Source organism: Salmo trutta, chromosome 20 (assembly GCF_901001165.1).
Source record: "Salmo trutta chromosome 20, fSalTru1.1, whole genome shotgun sequence".
Lineage (NCBI taxonomy): Eukaryota > Metazoa > Chordata > Actinopteri > Salmoniformes > Salmonidae > Salmo > Salmo trutta.
Genome location: NC_042976.1, coordinates 26,390,521 through 26,411,326, shown reverse-complemented (window position 1 = coordinate 26,411,326; position 20,806 = coordinate 26,390,521). Strand labels below are relative to the sequence as shown.

Below are 20,806 nucleotides of genomic sequence, written 5' to 3'. Positions count from 1 at the left end.
GCACACCTGGAGGCTCCTCAGAGGAGGAAGGGGAGAACAATCCTCCTTATTGAATTTCAGAAAAAAATGTAATAGTGAAACAAAGACAAAACTGCCCTTTATATATTTATGTCACTAATAATTGATTAAAACACTTAGTTTTTTGCAATGAAGGTCTAGAGTAGCCTCAACAGCACTGTATAGGGTAACACCATGGTGTAGCCGGAGGACAGCTAGTTGTTTTCATCCTCTTCTGGGTACTTTGACTTCAATACTAAACCTAGGAGGCTCATGGTTCTCACCCCCTTCCATAGACTTATACAGTAATTATGTCAACTTCCGGAGGACGTCCTCCAACCTATCAGAGCTTTTACAGCATGAACTGACAGTTTATCAACTCAACTGAAAGGATCAGAGAATGAATCAAGTACTGAAAGCATAAGCTATAGCGAGCTAGCAGTGTAGTGCATAAAATGTGGTGAGTAGTTGATTCAAAGAGAGAGAAAGACAATAGTTGAACAGTTTTACATTTAAGTCATTTAGCAGACGCTCTTATCCAGAGCGACTTACAGTTTTGATCAAATTAATTTTTTATTTTTTTTAAATGGAGAAGAGCGACCTAGTTATATTTTCACTCTAACATTCACTTAATTAGTTAGTGAATGCAGCTAGCTAGTTTAGCCTACTCAAACACCCGGCTCAAACCGAGAGGGATGCTATGTTAGCTATGGCTATCCAACACTGGAACTCGTCCATGTCAAGGTAAGCTTGTGGATTTATTAATTGATTTCCACCGAGGCCCGCCTGTGTAACTACTAAACTGCTTGCTGACTGTAGTGCATGATTGTAGCGGGGTTACAAACGTGTTAGTTCCAGTAGCTATGTCAACTACGACGTTAGCTAATATGGTGACAACGATGTAGGCTGTGTGTAGCAGTTATGATAGGGGGTGATCAGGGGTGTATTCAATCCACCAATTCTGCTGAAAAACCATTTCTTAAACAGAAGCAAACGGAATGAAAAATGGGGATAAACATATCCACATTGTTCCAATAGAAACTCTCGTTTGCAACTTTTGGACTAATGATTACACCCTAGATCAGCTAGATGCGGGCAAGAGTGTGCAAGGCTGTATAGAATGTGACACTGTCTGTCACCTTGATAACTCACGTTTGTCTCTCGACCTGTGCACCTACGTTATAAACTTTCCATAGGCTAGGTTGTAGCAACCTCATGATGGCTATAGGGAACATTTTAGTATCATGTAGTAGCCTAAACCTATCGATGTTACATTGAGCTGTGTGAATGAAATAGGAATGACAATATACTGTAATAGAAATATGTCCATGCTCATAAAAAAAAGAATCGTCCTCTCTCATCTTAAAACGACACTGACCGCCACTGCAGCACACACACTTGACAGTAATTGTCACCAAAAGGTGCTTTGAAGTACGTCCAAGCAGACAAAGTCCCAGCCATGCCACGACCATAAACCATCCACACAGCATCTACTTAAAACAGATCTTTTCACTGCGCCTCCAAAATATACTGCCTGCCGCCAAATGACCTTAGTAAATTGCCATGACACACTTCAAGTTTGTAGCCAATGAGGAATGCTATATTTTCCCAGAACGCATGCCATTATTTTCTTTTTTAATGACGATTAATGCAGATTGAGGACCGAGCCAACACTACCAATAGACTGATTGACCTAGAAAAACACTACTGTTGGGGAAGTCGGATAAAAAAAAAATTGCCGTGAGAAAACTAGTGGGTAAGAAAGGGGGGTGACGGGCTTTGAAAGACACTTTTGAATGAGAGACATACATAGCTCTCTAGTTCTTGCTATTCAGGCAAACTGCACTGAAGCATTCTTCACAAAATGTAAAGGTTCGGTTGAGACATGTGTTATCCAATAGAATAAACAGATGTTTGTTCTTAATGCAGGGATGTCTAGCTCATTGGGTATGATGGGTAATCCGAGTCAAAAGAGACACCTGGAGCATTTCAGTTCCATGAAGGACATGCACGACTCATTGACATTAAAAAGCTGTCCTTTATACAATGTTGCTTTACGAAGCTTCTCTCTTGGCAAGCTCTGAAAACCTTGGTGGGTTGTTGATGTGGCGGGCCAGGAAAACAGAGAAGTCATCAGTTCACTGCTAAGGGATGTTAGACTAAAAGATTAATGGATTACTTTTGTTCATCTCAGTGATGGGCTGAGCATTCTAGTTCACAGAGAAATCCATCTCCCTGGTCAACAAGTGTACATGGCATTACATCATTTCAAAGCATGATTTTCTTCTTAAATGAAAAATACACTTTGGTCATACACCAAATAAAAAAAACTGGATATTGGAGAAATGGGTTAAAAAACATGTTATATTCCAACATCTCTCCAGACAAGTGTAACCGAGCGTAGCATACGTTTGGGTAATGAAGTGCATTGCTTATTTGCAAACTGGCATTTAGCGGTCTCAAGTCAATCCTAGCATTTGATTTGGAGCATGGATCACAGCCTTTGGGAAATCAGCCCCGTTAATGTCAGTCATACTCTGCATGTGGAAAGCTGTTTGGCTGACACACACACATTCTTAGCACAAGGAGCAGGAAAAGAGAGAACGCCCTGTAGTTTGAAAACTTTCGATGAGTACCTTATCCAAATCTCTCAAGTGGGAAGCTATCAAAGCAGAGTAGACCAAATGACAATAGCTCATACAAATGCTGCCTGCGCTCCGCTCCATCCTCCTGGTGTCCCCTAGCTGAATAGGGGCTGGCCTGGTGTTACGGCATGCTAATGACTCCATGCCCTGGCAAGCGGGCAGGCGGGTTAATCACCATGACAAAGGGGGCTGCTGGGAGTTGGGAGGCAATGGGAGTGACTCCGGACGTTCCCCCGTCTAAGATGTAAACTGGGAGGCTTTGATTTCCTAAACCGCTGACAGACGGAGAGTCATAGCATCTTTGTCTAAATAATTAACCAGTCTTTACCACACATTGTCCACAAAGGAACCCCCACTATGGACTTGGATGGACAGAACACCGGTCCAGGGTGGGGGAGGAGGACTTTTTAGTCACTGCTTTTGTCCGTCTGTTTGACTCTGAGCTGTTCATGAAGTGAGGAGAAGCTAATCAGAGTCCGTAGAGCCATCCAAACAGAGGCACTGTACAACATGGGCCATTTGTAGTGATTGTTTGAGCTGACACAATGGCCCCTGTGCTTTGAGAGGCTCAGAGAGAGAGACTGTAAACACTCCACTCAATTATGTCGATATGAAGTGTGTGTGTGCATGTATGCTCATCAAACAAGACAGAACTTTAGGGTTCTAGTCATTGTTTGAATATCTGAACTCTTATTTGCTCAGTTCTAAAATAAACCAGTGGGATACAGGTCTCTCATCAACAAATTGGAGTTCAGTATTATGATGGTGAACTTTGAATATTACTTTGTAAGATGCTACATCATGTTCACACTCTAATAAATCATGTCTGAAAGTACAGGCTAAACAAGCGCAAACTGATATGTAACACATCACGCGCACACACACACAAAGAGAGGGTAAATGAGTGCAAAGTCACATGCTTGTCAAGAGAACAAGACGTCCATTAAAGAATCTCTGGCATTTTCAGAGATTCAGCCATGTAGCCGGTTGATTATGAAAACAGTATGCTGTGCATGGACTTGCAGCCAGCAAAAGCCTTTTCAAACATAAAACTCATGATGAATGACAAGGGAATGGCTGGTGCCAAGAACCGATGTTGGCCATCACTATGGAAAGGAAAGAAACAAGTTGAGCTGCATTATAGTGAAAACAATGGAGGCTCTACTTTAAAAAAGACATCCTTTAAAACACCACGACGAGGTCATTACAAATTACCTCAAAACGTAATCTTCTGGAGCACAGAAATATTAACTTTGAATTTACATTTTAGTCATTTAGCAGATCCTACTTATAAGCACGTATAAATGTCATACTGTACAGTACAATGTACTGATACTATGCATATGATCACATAGATAGATAGGTATCCACACGTACGAGTCAAAAGTTTGGACATACCTACACATTCAAGGGGTTTTCTTTATTTGTACCATTTTCTGCATTGTAGAATAATAGTGAAGACATCAAAACTATGAAATAACACATATGGAATCATGTAGTAACCAAAAAAGTGCTAAAATATATTGTATATTTGAGATTCTTCAATGTAGTCACCCTTTGCCTTGACAGCTTTGCACGCTCTTGGCATTCTCTCAACCAGCGTCATGAGGAAGTCAACTGGAATGAATTTCAATGTGTGCCTTGTAAGTTAATTTGTGGAATTTCTTTCCTTCTTAATGTGTTTGAGCCAATCAGTTGTGTTGTGACAAGGTAGGGGTGGTATACAGAAGATAGCCATATTTGGTAAAAGACCAAGTCCATATCTAGGCAAGAACAGCTCAAACAAGCAAAGAGAAATGACAGTCCATCATTACTTTAAGACATGAAGGTCAGTCAATAAGGAAAATGTCAAGAACTTAGAAAGTTTCTTCAAGTGCAGTCACAAAAACCATCAAGCGCTATGATGAAACTGGCTCTCATGAGGACCGCCACAGGAAAGGAAGACCCAGATTTACCTCTGCTGCAGAGGATAAGTTCATTAGAGTTACCAGCCTCAGAAATTGCAGCCCAAATAAATGCTTCACATTGTTCCAGTGACAGACACATTTCAACATCAACTGTTCAAAAGAGACTGCGTGAATCAGGCCTTCATGGTCGAATTGCTGCAAAGAAACCACTACTAAAGGACACCAATAATAAGAAGAAATTTGCTTGGGCCAAGAAACACGAGCAATGGACATTAGACCGGTGGAAATCTGTCCTTTGGTCTGAGTCCAAATTTGCGATTTTTGGTTCTAACCGCCAAGTCTTTGCGAGACGCAGAGTAGGTGAATGGATGGTCTTCACATGTGTGGTTCCCACTGTGAAGCATGGAGGTGGTGGTGTGATGGTGCTTTGCTGGTGACACTCAGTGATTTATTTAGAATTCAAGGCACACTTAACCAGCATGGCTACCACAGCATTCTGCAACGATACGCCATCCCATCTGGTTTGTGCTTAGTGGGACTATCATTTGTTTTTCAACAGGACAATGACCCAACACACCTCCAGGCTGTGTAAGGGCTATTTGACCAAGGAGAGTGATGGAGTGCTGCATCAGATGACCTGACCTCCACAATCATCCCATCTCAACCCAAATGAGATGGTTTAGGATGAGTTGGACCGCAGAGTGAAGGAAAAGCTTCCAACAAGTGCTCAGCATGTGGGAACTCCATCAAGACTGTTGGAAAAGCATTCCTCATGAAGCTGATTGAGAGAACAAGAGTGTTCATAGCTGTCATCAAGTCAAAGGGTGGCTACTAAAAAAATATATATTTTGATTTGTTTAACCTGTTGGGGATAGGGGGCAGTATTTGCACGGCCGGATAAAAAAACATACCCGATTTAATCTGGTTACTACTCCTGCCCAGTAACTAGAATATGAATATAATTGTTTGATTTGGATAGAAAACACCCTAGAGTTTCTAAAACTGTTTGAATGGTGTCTATGAGTATAACAGAACTCATTTGGCAGGCCAAAACCTGAGAAGATTCCAAACAGGAAGCGCCCTCTAACCATTTCTTGGCCTTCTTTGTTATCTCTATCCAAAACAAAGGATCTCTGCTGTAACGTGACATTTTTTACGGCTCCCATAGGCTCTCAGAAGGCGCCAGAACGTTGAATGATTACAGCCACCCTCGATTATCGCTATTTTAAGAGAAAAATCACATAAAATTTGATTTTAAACAGCGTTTGACATGCTTTTTTTGTCACGAAACGCGCCGGGCGCATCACCCTTCTTTACCCTTCGGACAGTGTCTTGAACACACGAACAAAACGCCGCTATTTGGATATAACTATGGATTATTTGGAACCAAACCAACATTTGTTATTGAAGTAGAAGTCCTGGGAGTGCATTCTGACGAAGAACAGCAAAGGTAATCCAATTTTTCTTATAGTAAATCTGAGTTTGGTGAGTACCAAACTTGGTGGGTGTCAAATTAGCTAGCCTGTGATGGCCGGGCTATCTACTCAGAATATTGCAAAAATGTGCTTTCACCGAAAAGCTATTTTAAAATCGGACACCGCGATTGCATAAAGGAGTTCTGTATCTATAATTCTTAAAATAATTGTTGTTTTTGTGAACGTTTATCGTGAGTAATTTAGTAAATTCACCGGAAGTGTTCGGTGGGAATGCTAGTCACATGCTAGTCACATGCTAATGTAAAAAGCTGTTTTTTTATATAAATATGAACTTGATTGAACAAAACATGCATGTATTGTATAACATAATGTCCTAGGAGTGTCATCTGATGAAGATCAAAGGTTAGTGCTGCATTTAGCTGTGGTTTTGGTGACATTATATGCTAGCTTGAAAAATGGGTGTCTGATTATTTCTGGCTGGGTACTCTGCTGACATAATCTAATGTTTTTCTTTCGTTGTAAAGCCTTTTTGAAATCGGACAGTGTGGTTAGATTAACGAGAGTCTTGTCTTTAAAATGGTGTAAAATAGTCATATGTTTGAGAAATTGAAGTAATAGCATTTCTAAGGTATTTGAATATCGCGCCACGGGATTCCACTGGCTGTTGACTAGGGTGGGACGTTTGCCCAGAGAGGTTAACACTTTTTTGGTCTCTACATGATTCCATATGTGTTATTTCATAGTTTTGATGTCTTCACTATTATTCTACAATGTAGAAAATAGTAAAAATAAAGAAAAACCCGGTAATAAGTAGGTGTGTCCAAACGTTTAACTGGTACTGTACACATACTACATGCATATATTACAAACATATACACACACACACTAGCCTGTATGAGGACCTGAATAACTGACGTTCCCCAAACCTTCTTCAATTAATCACAATCCGCATGGATTTGATTTAAATATCAAAGGAATATAGAAATATTTAAATCTCAAATAAAAGGGGATTGTTTGCATGTGGGTGTGAATCCAAGATGTTGATTGTAATTAATCTTCATAACAAATGCAATACTGCGAAGTCAGTAAAGAGTGCTCAGTAGTTCCACATTTCACTGTTTCACATTATCCATGTTGTCATTTATATTAAAAAAGGGAGCCCAAATTAGTGTTGGGCAATATTACGATAATCATCCTCGATAGACGATACTGACAGCCATCGTTGATGGCGATGACGTCATGATGTGACAGATGATACCTAACCTATTTCAACTTGACTGCTGGCACACAGTAATGAGCCGAGTCAGGAAGCGCACAGCACCGCATGGATGACAATCTGAATAAAGTGCCCATATTCCTATTTGCTATAGACTATTACAATAAATGTGTTATATTTACAGAATTCAAGAGAACAATGTAGACAGAGCTTAGAGTTTTACCAAAGCAGCACAAAATGTCCAGTCAGAAAATGTGTTTTCGTTTTTTCTCTCTCTCGAATGATCTGGGTCAAAAGCCGAAGTTCATTTTTACAGTAGACGCTCTGGTGTCTTCTTGTTATAGAAGCCAAATGTTCTATTTTCTCTCAATTTGATATCAATATGACTATTAAGACACTGTCAGTTTAACGCATACTGGATTTCTCCCGCCACACTATTCATGATCAAACAACGAATGAATCTAATGGAGTTCTAGGCTATTTAAGGAAGTTTAAAAGTATTTCCCAAACATTCCAATAGCATGTTTAATGTCCTAAAGTTGCAGCTTTTAAATGGGAACAATTATGAAAGTCAGAGTCTATGCTATTCTCAATCACAGCTTTATTTTGAATGACAAATATTTCAGGCCACAAGAAGTCAAATTGAGCAAACAATGTCAAGATGAAAAAATCTAATGAGAAGTCAAGAGAGCTGTGACCTAAGTTCTGAAAGAAACGATACGTAGCCTATAGGCATATTGTTCTAGCAATATACTACCTACAACACATAGTACCCTAGGCCTAATAAGATATGAAACTGGTATTATCATTATCCAGTTCTGGGGACAGCAGAGTTGCATGCTCTGCACCCTATGATGATTGTCAGCGTGTCACTCACTCCGCTCTTTGGCACACACAGTGGCCTAGGCTACACATTATTTTGTATCTAAAGTTGATATAGCCCAACCCTAGACAAATCATCATTAATAAATCATTGAACACTGATTGGGCCCAAATGTTCAGTATACAGGTTCTAACAAATAAACTGGGTGTCCTTGGACATTTCCAAATATATGATTTATAATAAAACCTCAAAACAGTGTAAGAAACGCAAACAATGACTCAGGAGAGTAATTGTTTTCTCTACCTGTGCTGCATGAACAAGCCATACGAGTAAGTAGCCAGTACAGACAAGGATGAGATCCAATTTGTCATCGCCTCCGCAATAGCACGCTTCCCATAAGTTATTAAGACAATGTTTTTACAATGCAAAGGAAAACACAGGAGAGATGAAAAACAAACAGAGACACGCTCTTGTGAAATAGAAAACTGTAAGCATCCGTAGAAGTGTGAATGACAACACTCGGCTAGACTATTTACATCCTGGGTGGAATTTAGTCCTCAGACTATGACATCATCAGGACCAACGTGTAGGCTGGTTGCTGCTGTCCTGGTTGAGGTGAACAGAAGAGTCTTTGACAGAGATAGGGTATCAGTTACTGTCCCAAATGAGACCCTATTTGCAGTACCCTAATCTTGGCCAGCGTCACATAGGGACAAGCTGAAAGGTAGTCCACTATTTAGTGAATAGGGTTCAAAGTTGCCCCATGTCTTTGATCCCCACTGTTGTGTCATCATCATCCTCCCTCCTGGTTGTCCTCCCAGAATGCCCTGGGCTGAGCCTGTCCTCAGACTACTGTCTGCTCAGTGGGCTCAGCACCACAGTGAGGGGCTTGTCAACAGCTCCCAGAGAAGCTGAGAGGACGTGTCAGCACCATCCTTTCAGAGGACCTGTCAACACCATCTCTGTACCAACTGTCTTTGGGACAGGGCACGAAAACCAAACAAGACCTTCAGGAAAAGCTGGATTAAATGGACTACTGTAATTGTAATGAACAGGGGTTTAGTGGTGACAGAGATGGGTGGTGGAATCTCAATAACCCTAGAACAACTTGACTGATGAAAAGGTGAAGTGTGTTCACCTAACGGCTATCCTGGTTTCAAATTGTTCATCTCAAACTTGCTTTGTAAGTTTGTTATTTAATTGAAAGCACATGCAGACAATACTTGTTACATACCTTTGAGCACTGTTTGTGATTCTGACACCAAACCAAGGATCCATTATTCTGTAATGAAAATAGAGAGCAGATTATGAGTTACAATTTTCAATTCAAGAATGATCAATGAAATGCTAAACACATCAGAATTCAGTCCAGTACAGTAGCTATTTACACAATAATTCATAAGAACATCTGAAAAACAGAAAGAATGCTCTGAATCAGTTTCACCACAAAACTTTCTAATTTCTTTATTAGAAGCCAATTACCATGGGAAATGTATCAAAACTCAGTTGAGAGTCTTTGGAGTAATACACCCCTACGTGTAACCTAAGGAAGCAAGGTCAGAGAGGGGTGGAGGCAGATCTCTGGTCAGTTTCAGTGTCGTTCAGCAGAGCACTGTGACCTCAACTCTTATCAGCCTGCGTTTGATCTCACAACAGACATCCCAGAGGTCACTCACACAGGAACTGATGTCAGCACTCTTGTGTAGACTGCAGACACCTCCAATTCCCCCTAATTGCTGTGGAAGTGCCACCTTCTGGGTTCCATGAAGCCAAACATTTGGTCCTAATTGTGCCGGCTAAAGACAGAGTGTCTCCCTGTCATCTTGAGAAGTTCCAATGGGCTAAATGCCTGGCTCAAGTGTCCATTTCCTGAGCTCCAAAAAACCACAAGGCTATTATCTTCAATTATGGTTTCACTTGAACATTAAATGTAAGATAAATGATCGCCCAGACAAATTGACCATTTGATTAATTTGCTGGTGGGGGTAATTCCATGGTAACAGAATGATGCTGATTCTCAGATTTTTCACTTTAAAATGTATGCTAAACAAAAATCAATGATTTTGTTTGACATACATTTTAAAGTGAAAAATCTGAGTCTCAGCATCATTCTGTTACTATGGAATTTCCCTGAACTAAAATTGTGCTATTGTTCTAGGTATGAAGGCTTGGGTGCAAGTGTTTCATTGATTCGCTCAAATCCCCATTGAAGTTTGTCTGCGATTATGAATAGTTGGGAAATTCCAAAAGTAGAGAAAGGAAACCTTCTCAATAAAGTCAATGAGTCTGAATTTCCATTACCAGACATATGTTAAAAATGAAAGGTCACCGTTATACATGAATCAGTGCTTTGTTCCTTACAATAAGACACTGCACCAGGAATGACTGACTAGCCAAACTTTAAGGGTCTGTGAACCAGAAAGTCTGCATAAGTTCAATGTCAAGTTCAAAGTATTCTCAAACAATTTAATCCAGTGGAAATTCCCAGTGAGACCTCGGGAAAGAACTTCTCATTTAAGGATTTAATTTGTCATCCAGTACCAGTGAGTGTTGTGTGTTAGGTGTCAAGGATAATGGTCAGCCAGTTTCAAAAACATTCATGGTGCATTGGGAAGTCTAGAGCAGAGACTTAACAGCAATTCCACGGTAACAGTGTGACAGTGAGATGCTGATTTTGCACTTTAAAATGTATATGTCAAATAAAAACCAATGATTGCAAAGTTAAGCAAAACAATTTCCACTGATTTCCATTTGACGGAAATACATTTACTTGAAGAACAATGCAGATAGAAAGTTTGGTAACAAAGTAAAAAAACTGAAGGAGATTTGCCCTACCGTGGAATTGCCCTACTGCTAATTGTAATAACATCATAAAGAAATGTTACTAATGCATAGGATGCAAGCGCGACAAATCTCATAATTGTACCAAACAAAGACAAAATGAATACAGAAATGTAGGTAACATAGACATGTTTTACCTACAGCTTACATTTCATAGTCAGCCCTAGTTTGGAACAGGAAAACTCGAAGAATTCACCTTAAAAGGCAGGCTGCAGCAGGGAATGGATTTTCCTTCTGTAGTACTATACATACTGTATTTTGATTGAAATGTTGTGCTCTATAACGTGATGAATATACATGTGTAATAACTAAAACGATGTACATTTTTTACATGTGTAATACAAATCTAATGGCACTAAATATACCCCAAAAGATCAATCAAACATGTCAAAATAATATATCAGTGCCAGTGACTGTAAATAAAACCCTGAAGATCATTTATACAGATTGGCATGACTCCAGCCTGCTCCTAAATCACAGGCCCGTTTTTTTTTTTACACCTTTTCTTGCCCATCCGTCAGTGGCAACAGAAAGAGATCTGTGGAGGGGCTAATTTTGCTCAGTGACAGCATCTCTGCAGCACCAGCGGGGCTCTGTGGGATGTTGCACCAGCTGTCCAGGCCTGACCTCAGCATGTCATGGACCAATGGGGAATAATTCTAGGTCAGGACTTCATCCCAACGACTCAGTGGCATTCCTCAGCAGTTTCAATATTATGCAGTGCTGCCGAGGAACTGTTAAAGACTCCGGTCGATGAATGCTTTCCAGATCCGGATATTCACTAAAACGGCTTGGAGAAAAAATAAGCCAAAGAGTTGCTCTGTGTGTCTGAACGCAGAGGTGACCTCACAGCTTTCTCTGTGTCACTGGTAAAGTCATGTAAACACAGATTTGCCCCAGAGATGTATTCTGGCTTGTGCCAGCTGAGAAGGCAGAGCAGGTGACCAGGGCCATGTTGTATTTCTAGACATCTGAGGAACATAGACAAAAAGCCTGCTCTGCTTTTGAGTACAGCATTCCTTCTTTTGAAAACAGCTATACATTTTGTTTCCCATTCGTCTCTGATTTGTGGTGCCATCTCTGTTCAGTGTTCACTTTCTGAATCAACTATCGTGTCGCTGTAGGCCTACATTACATCATGCAGTGCTGATGAGCGATGAATGTCCTGCTTATTTAAGTTTTCAGCACTTCTGCAAAGAAATTACAATAGGTCTCCATATACATCACTGACATTGGTAAAAGCCCTGACAAAAATATATTTGGATCAAAACACTGTCAACCAATAAAACATGTGTAGCGCATATGGCTGTGCAGACCATCTTTTTTTATATTATGGATTTAAAAAAATGGCCAAGCACCCCATGCAAAGTAAAGTGTTTGATTTCATAGGCAATTGGAACCCCAGGTAGAGAATAGAGGTCGACCAATTAATCGGAATGGGTGATTAATTAGGGCCGATTTCAAGTTTTCATAACAATCGGAAATTGGTATTTTTGGACGCCGATTTGGCAGATTTTTTTAGTTTTGTTTTACTTTTATTTAACTAGGCAAGTCAGTTAAGAACACATTCTTATTTTCAATGACGGCCTAGGAACGGTGGCTTAACTGCCTTGTTCAGGGGCAGAACGACAGATTTTTACCTTGTCAGCTCGGGGATTCAATCTTGCAACCTTACGGTTAACTAGTCCAACGCTCTAACCACCTGCTTTACATTGCACTCCACGAGGAGCCTGCCTGTTACGCGAATGCAGTAAGAAGCCAAGGAAAGTTGCTAGTTAGCATTAATCTTATAAAAAACAATCAATCAATCATAATCACTAGTTAACTACACATGGTTGATGATATTACTAGTTTATCTAGCCTGTCCTGCATTGCATATAATCGCTTAGGTACACATTGCTCCAACCATAAACATCAATGCCTTTCTTAAAATCAATACACAAGTATATATTTTTAAACCTGCATATTTAGTTAATATTGCCTGCTAAAAGGCAATATTTTAACTAGGGAAAATGTGTCACTTCTCTTGCAAACAGAGTCAGGGTATATGCAGCAGTTTGGGCCGCCTGGCTCGTTGCGAACTGTGAAGACTATTTCTTCCTAACAAAGACAGCCGACTTCGCCAAACGGGGGATGATTTAACAAAAGCGCATTTGTGAAAAAAGCACAATCGTTGCACGACTGTACCTAACCATAAACATCAATGCCTTTCTTAAAATCAATACACAGAAGTATATATTTTTAAACCTGCATATTTAGCTAAAAGAAATCCAGGTTAGCAGGCAATATTAACCTGGTGAAATTGTGTCATTTTGCGTTCATTGCACGCATGGTCAGGGTATATGCATCAGTTTGGGCCGCCTGGCTCGTTGCGAACTAATTTGGCAGAATTTTACGTAATTATGACATAACATTGAAGGTTGTGCAATGTAACAGGAATATTTAGACTTATGGATGCCACCCGTTAGATAAAATAGGGAACGGTTCCGTATTTCATTGACAGGAAAAACGTTTTGTTTTCGAGATGATAGTTTCCGGATTCGACCATATCAATGACCTAAGGCTCGTATTTCTGTGTGTTACTATGTTATAATTAAGTCTATGATTTGATAGAGCAGTCTGACTGAGCGATGGTGGGCAGCAGCAGGCTTGTAAGCATTCATTCAAAACAGCACTTTCGTGCGTTTTGCCAGCAGCCCTTCGCAATGCATTGCGCTGTTTATGACTTCAAGCCTGTCAACTCCCAAGATTAGGCTGGTGTAACCGGTGTGAAATGGCTAGCTAGTTAGCGGGGTGCGTGCTAATAGCGTCTCAAACGTCACTCGCTTTGAGACTTGGAGTAGTTTTTCCCCTTGCTCTACATGGGTAACGCTGCTTCGAGGGTGGCTGTTGTCGATGTGTTCCTGGTTCGAGCCCAGGTAGGAGCGAGGAGAGGGACGGAAGCTATACTGTTACACTGGCAGTACTAAAGTGCCTATAAGAACATCCAATAGTCAAAGGTATATGAAATACAAATCGTATAGAGAGAAATAGTCCTATAATAAGTACAACCTAAAACTTCTTACCTGGGAATATTGAAGACTCATGTTAAAAGGAACCACCAGCTTTCATATGTTCCCATGTTCTGAGCAAGGCACTTAAACGTTAGCTTTTTTACATGGCACATATTGCACTTTTACTTTCTTCTCCAACACTTTGTTTTTGCATTACTTAAACCAAATTGAACATGTTTCATTATTTATTTGAGGCTAAATTGATTTTATTGATGTATTATATTAAGTTAAAATAAGTGTTCATTCAGTATTGTTGTAATTGTCATTATTACAAATAAATAAATAAAAACGTCCGATTAAATCGGTATTGGCTTTTTTTGGTCATCCAATAATCGGTATCGGCATTGAAAAATCATAATCGGTTGACCTCTAGTAGAGCCCGTTCAAAGAGCTGGCATCTTCCCTATGTGTCCATCAACAACCCAGAAGCCTCTCCGGACCAAAATAACTAAGCAACCCTTCAGGTTCCCCTATTGACTGTTCAAATAGCTGTGGGCTCTAAGCAAATAAATCAGGGAATGGACATCCAGGGATTGTGACAGTGCGGTACCTCAGTCATATTCTTCAGCATCAAGGTTAATATGAATGTTGTATCAAATTGAAATGGTGAAGATGTTGAGCCTGTATCCCGTTAGGAATGTGTAATGTTTGTCTGAGGAGGCACTAGAGGGTGCAGCAGGCAGTAGGCTTCACTGGGAGCTGAGATTTACAGACACGACTGTCGTGGTTTAAAAGCTTTTACAGAGAGGTGAGGCCAAGCTACACAGAGCCCTATTCATCCCGTCTTTACTAATGAAAAAGTCCACACATGAGACGAGCAGTGGCTGTGGTTTGATTCCACCCCAACTTATTTAATATCAAAAGACAAAAACACGGGGATACGGAAAAACTACTTTCCCATGTTTTTCTTTCCTTCGTTATGAACACAGGTCTCACAAGTGCAATACTTTAACTTTCAGCACCCCCGCTCACTGGGTATGAACGACCGAATTTAAAATGTTATATTTTTATGACTTAAAATGTAATAACAAGACCACATGGACACACCTTGTTTTTTGGCTTCATGGGTAGTCATAAATAATCCACTACAAGACTGATGCTTTCAGAATGCATTAGTGAACAGAGGCCCCAGTTCACTCCTAATATTTTAAAATGTCCAGTGACCATATTTATAACTGGGTGTTCCCCTTTCTCTGTCTATTGTACCAGGGTGACAAGTCCCCCATATAAGAAGTAAAATGTCAATAAATACATCTGTATTTTGGAAGTACTTCTACATTTATAAATCCTAAATTGCCATAAATCCAAAGAGCAAAAGGTCATGCCTTTTTCCAACTCTGTATCTGTTCCTGCTGAACGCAGTAACTCATCATCACTGACAACTATTCCTTGGATCCTGATTCGGCCAAGTCCAAAGGAGGACCTGTGTGGGAGTTTACAGCTTCAACTGCTAAAATGTTTTATTTCAATATGCAAAAAATGTATGTATAACTTCTACAAAAGACAATATCAAAAGAACATACACCCCCTTGAACTTTTTTCACATTATGCTTCCTTAATTTTTTCTAAAAAGGGATTCAATTAGATTTGTTCACACAGATCTACATAACCTAACCCTGAGATAAGGTTTTATTTTTTCTGGGGGAGGATTAAACAAATTTCTATGCAAAATACACCAGAGTTGCTTTCCAAGAGGTGTTGAGTGTTCCTGACCGGTCAAGTCTCAGTCAGACTTAAATCTGCTTTAAAAAAAGAAATGAAAAGAATCAAACACACAGTTTAAATATCACTGTCCATCGATGATCCCCATACAAATTTACTGTGCCTGAGCAATTTTGACAAAAACCATGGATATATGATGCCCTAAGAGTTGTGCAAAGTTGGTAAAATATTTATAAAAATGATTCACAGCTGTAATGGCTACCAAAGGTGCTTCCACCAAGTATTAACTCAGGGGGGTGGAGACTTATCCAATTATGCTATTTCAGGGGAGGGATTTCTTAATTTGTAACATTTTCAAAAACAACTTTTTCACTTTGAAAATTTTTTTGGTGTAGATTTAAAAAAATAATTAAGTCAGTAAACTTAAAAAAAATAAAAATAAACTTTTCTATAGGCGTATTGCTGAAAGGGTCTATTTCCATGAAACTGAAAACGTTGTGTGTCTTGGAGTCCTTATAAAGTATTAAATTAATCCTAAGCATGAATGCTTTCTGAGTTGAATTAAGAGGTCTGCAGTCTCAATCATGTTAGAGGTTGGAGGCAAGCCCCCGCCCAGCTGGACCTGCTCTGTAATAAGATCTGTCAGTGGAAGCAGATCCACCTGTAGGTCGCAGCACGTTGAGCGCTGACTGGGCAGGCTCCAGTGTTGTGGCAACAGTACATTAGAGCTTATCACATTTAGCCAAAGTGGGCCTCTGCGTTTAGCAGGAAGGTGACCTCACTGGGGATAGCATCAGTGGGCCAGTGTCCCCACTATGAGGTGTGATGCTGGCATTTGGTGGCAAGGGTTAGGGCCATGGGCTAGAGCAGTGGGAGGCATGTTTTTCCAGCTGACCAGACCTCCCATTTCCACATGAAAGAGCCTGCTGAGAACACAATGCATTTAACAGCACTCAGAGTATCAACAACAATTGGCTTCTATTCTTGGAGCTCCAAGCATGCTCAACCAGTCCCTCATCACAGAGCACAAATGCACCTCTTTTACAAACACATCTTCCTAATTTCCTGCCCTCTGAACACAACAGAAGTTGAATACAACTTCTGGGGCTCAGCAGTCAATTATCAGACAATTAACATATTAGAATTGGAGGGGAATTAATACATTTCATCTCAATCTAAGACTTTTCAGTCGAAACGTGACTGATTATAGGCCTTCGTATTAAGAACATGGGCAGTGCTGAGAAGTTGTTGAAATTATCTTCAAATTCATTTCTGTGAACTTTAGTAGACTAAATGGTCTAATAAAGAATCTGAAATAAAATATATCAATGCTTCCTAAAACCAACTAATATAAAAAGAGAAGACAGGAGAGGGAGACAAAGCACTCAATGATAGTTAATAACAGTTGATGAGCTCTCACAACATTGATTCCAAAACACACAGCAATCAGTAATTAAATAGAATAGAGAGTATAAGCCCAGACTTCATCCTGCAAATGTTCTTAAGTAAAAACTGAGTGCAGATAGGAGGTGAAAGACAGTTGGGGGAAGAGAAGGATCTTTTCACTGTGTCCTGGGAGAGAACAATGTGTCTAGTGGAGGGTGAAAAACAACTTCTGACGCCACATACCAAATCACCCAGAGGACAAGGCTAATTCCACAGCAAATCACTTCTTCCAACTCAAATTGTAGAAGAGCATCCAAACATGCTTGGTGGTCATCGTCGGTACGCATAATCATAATTGTGATCTATTTTCTGGGTTATTGTGGGTGCTAATTGTGAGGTAATTGAATATATGGGCTGAAAAATAAAACTGGCCCATTTTGATAGAGGGCTATAAACAAATCAGATCAAACATCTAACCACAACATTTTTAAAAAGACAAAATCAAGAGCAGCCCTCATATTTCTTACTATGGAGAATTAATGAACCAGTTTGACAAAAAAGGGCTTCACGTTCACAAAATAGCAAGGCTATAATGTCCTTCCACTATAATAATAAGTTCCCACAATATAGTATGCACACAATATGCATCAAATTTGCAGCGGTGGAAAGCAAAACCAAGAGACTCCTAGTCTTATAGGTCATCAGCTGCCACTGTTTTAGTCACTCTGTGTGACACTTTTCAGTGAGACAAGTGAAGTCCAACAAAACTATCAGTACGCTATTCTATGTCAGAGAAGAGTCCACATTGTTTACATTTCAGAACCACTTCATTTATGCCTTGTTTCATTTGTAATGTGACAGACTCATTCATGTCCAATAGCCTATTCATCAACTCACCCATATGGGGTGTGAGAGACAGACACACACACACACACACACACACACACACACACACACACACACACACACACACACACACACACACACACACACACACACACACACACACACACACACACACACACACACACCTCTTTTTATTTTGACGTGGACACATGAAGCTAAAAGTTGGACAGACTGTGAGCAACACGCTCCTACCTGGGAGTGCTTGAAAAAAGCAGAGATGCGAGTGATATGCAGGCTGAGACATCTCGAGGCGCATCTTGCTCGGTAAATGCTAGCAGTGAAGAACGAGTCATCCTGCCTGGTCCTCGCAGCGAAGGTTCCATGGGTCGACAACACTGTAATCCATAGACACAGGGTCACACATACAGTTATGCTCCTGGGCAACATTGTCCGACGACGGGTGCTGCTTTTTATCCGTTCACTGATCGGGCTACACTGCGTGTTGACTCCGCTGTAGAAACTAAAGAAACTTCAATTATACACTGGGGAGGAGTCAGAACCGCGTGCGCTTTGTGATTGGCGGATACCGTAGTGATTGGCAAATACTGCGAGTGCCCTGTAGCAGGTAGAGGTTATGGACTCACTATCAAGGATTTTGAAATTATGAATTCTATTTGAGTAGATGGTTTGAATGATTTTGTGATGAAAATCAATTAGGACAATTGCTATGAATAACATTTTTATTCACTGTTACCTCAAATGTATTGAAATATATTGGTTCTATTTTGCAGCATGTACCAGTGGGTAACCTGTCAGGTGTGAAATGGGAAATGTGTTTTTTGCGTATCCCAACTCCCCCTGAAACACTCTCAGAGAGTGGCCTCACAGCCAGGTACTCTATAAGAATGATTGACAGTGACCCTAGAGCAATTAGGGTTAAGTGCCTTGTTCAAGGGCAGATCGACAGATTTTTCATCTTGTCAGCTCAGGGATTCAAGCTAGCAACCTTTTGGTGACTGGCCCAACACTCTAACAACTAGGCTACCTGCCACCTCATGACATTGTAATACTGCATGATAAACAGGGTAGCCTAGTTTATCAGGTCCACTTGGAAAACCTCTATCCTAGTGTGTGCGATGAGACATTCAGCAGATCTTAATTATAGACAATCTCTCCAAAACAGAAATGGCTCATACATAAGCAACACCATTTATAGGAAGCTCCACATTTCATGTGTGCAGCGGATTGCAGGAAGTACTCGACCTACTGCCACCTACTGATGACACAATACATCAGAAATGCAGAATTGACAGGTTGTCTAAACCAAGCCCCCCACATATGGCCCCTGGAAATCCTGCCAACATATCAGGGAAACCCTTTCCACCAGTCTGTGCCTCACTGTTAAACAGTAGCTTGGAAAAACTCTTCTACCTGGAAAAATTTTTAACCGCCCTAAAACAAATTCCTCAACATGGTCTCCCAAAATTTGGCATTGTTTCTTAGCCCAGGGAATGGAGCAAATATGACATGTAGGAAAAGGTTGAAATCTTTGAAGAAGAAGAAAAACAATGTCCGTCTTTAATAAGAAAGTTCCCTAGGGGGTCTACTAGACATTCTTTCTCTGCTGTTCTCAGCTTATGGACTACTTTCCTGTACACCATTACAGAAGTACTGTAATGAGCTTTTATAAGTGTTGCTCTTAAACAGTCTGCAGAATGGGATCCAAACGGAGACTTACACAATCATTAGATTTTGGCTCAGGTAGCCATGCAGCTTGCCCTAGGCCAGCGATGCCCTGTGCCAAGTACTTCAGCCCTTACCACTCTCTCTCTCTAATGAAATGGGTCTGTTAATACGGCCATACAAATACATCCTGGAAAGCATGAGGCTGCCAGTGCCAAGGATGGGGATCACCCCCAAAATACTAGTTTCTGTTTCCAATAACAATGCAGTTTTTTATCATTTACATATTCTATAGCCTCCTGTAGGTTATTAACCCTCTAGACATGTCTGCTAGGGTATGATTTGTGATTATAGAAGATATAAGGCTACCACTTTTCTGATACTGCTGCATGGTGTGTAAACACATCCCCGTGGCTGCAGAACCCCTATCTGAATGGGTGTTCATTTCCCTGGTGGTCCCAGAGCACAATGTAACTTGTGGTGAGAGATCCCTTGCCACTCTTAAAATATTTAAACACGGATGTCTGTGTACCTTAAAAATGGTGTAATGGCTTAATTTTCTGGCTTATTACAGCCATGTGTGGTAGGGGTTTTATGGTGTGTGGTGAAGGAAACACAGTGCCTGTGTGCGGTCCTAATGTCTCCTACAGCCTGTAGGACACGCATGCATCCCTCCTCCGACCGACTCCAGTGTTTCATTGACTGGGAAAAATCTGCCAATACTGAACTCAGGTCATAAAGCCAGAGTAAGAGCGGAGGTGTTTGTCTAGGCAGAGGTGGAACCTGATTTTTCAGCTACCCACGTCACTGTGTTAATTCGCTCCATTAATTACTGTGGGGGTCTCTACTGGCAACTGATGTTTACACACAGAAATAAACCAGTGTGTACTTGGCTCAGAAGTCTGAATTCTCTATAATGAGCCATCTATAGGGTAACTACCTAGAAAGTATAAAGACACTGTTTTGTATTGTTGGATATAGAATTTGTATGATTTCCCTGTTGGCATTCTTCTCTAAAAGGAGATGGGTGAGAGCATAATGCTATCATTGCAGTCATTGGTCAGAATCTTTGTGTGTTGATATATTCCAGGACAATGTTAACTGAAGCCCATTAACCAGAACTTCCTTTCTAAAATCCCCTAATCCCTGCATCACCTCTGAATGGCCTGACCCTAACCACCACACCCCGTGACCTCTGTTCTGACCTCAACCTTTGACCTCAAGCTGTAGACCCATACACAAAATGGTGCCTTAACACAAACAAAATATCAATGGTAAACCAAGCACTGAGAATTGATGTGAAGTACCCTA

The 20,806-nt window shown here is 40.5% G+C and overlaps 1 protein-coding gene across 2 annotated transcripts in view; it reads right to left on the bottom strand.

The window, feature by feature from the left end:
• The window catches only part of anos1 (anosmin 1), a 56,305-nt gene extending 37,989 nt beyond the window's left edge, over positions 1-18,316 (bottom strand). Inside the window, exons 1-2 of one of the 2 annotated variants that reach the window (XM_029702743.1) lie at positions 18,065-18,316; positions 9,259-9,306 (exon numbers count right to left, since the gene is read on the bottom strand). In XM_029702743.1, coding sequence (XP_029558603.1) covers positions 9,259-9,306; positions 18,065-18,259 — 243 coding nt within the window. In that variant the 5' untranslated portion in view covers positions 18,260-18,316. The remainder of the gene's footprint in view (positions 1-9,258; positions 9,307-18,064) is intronic. The other variant, XM_029702744.1, reaches the window with a different exon arrangement.
• Positions 18,317-20,806: the final 2,490 nt, after the last annotated feature.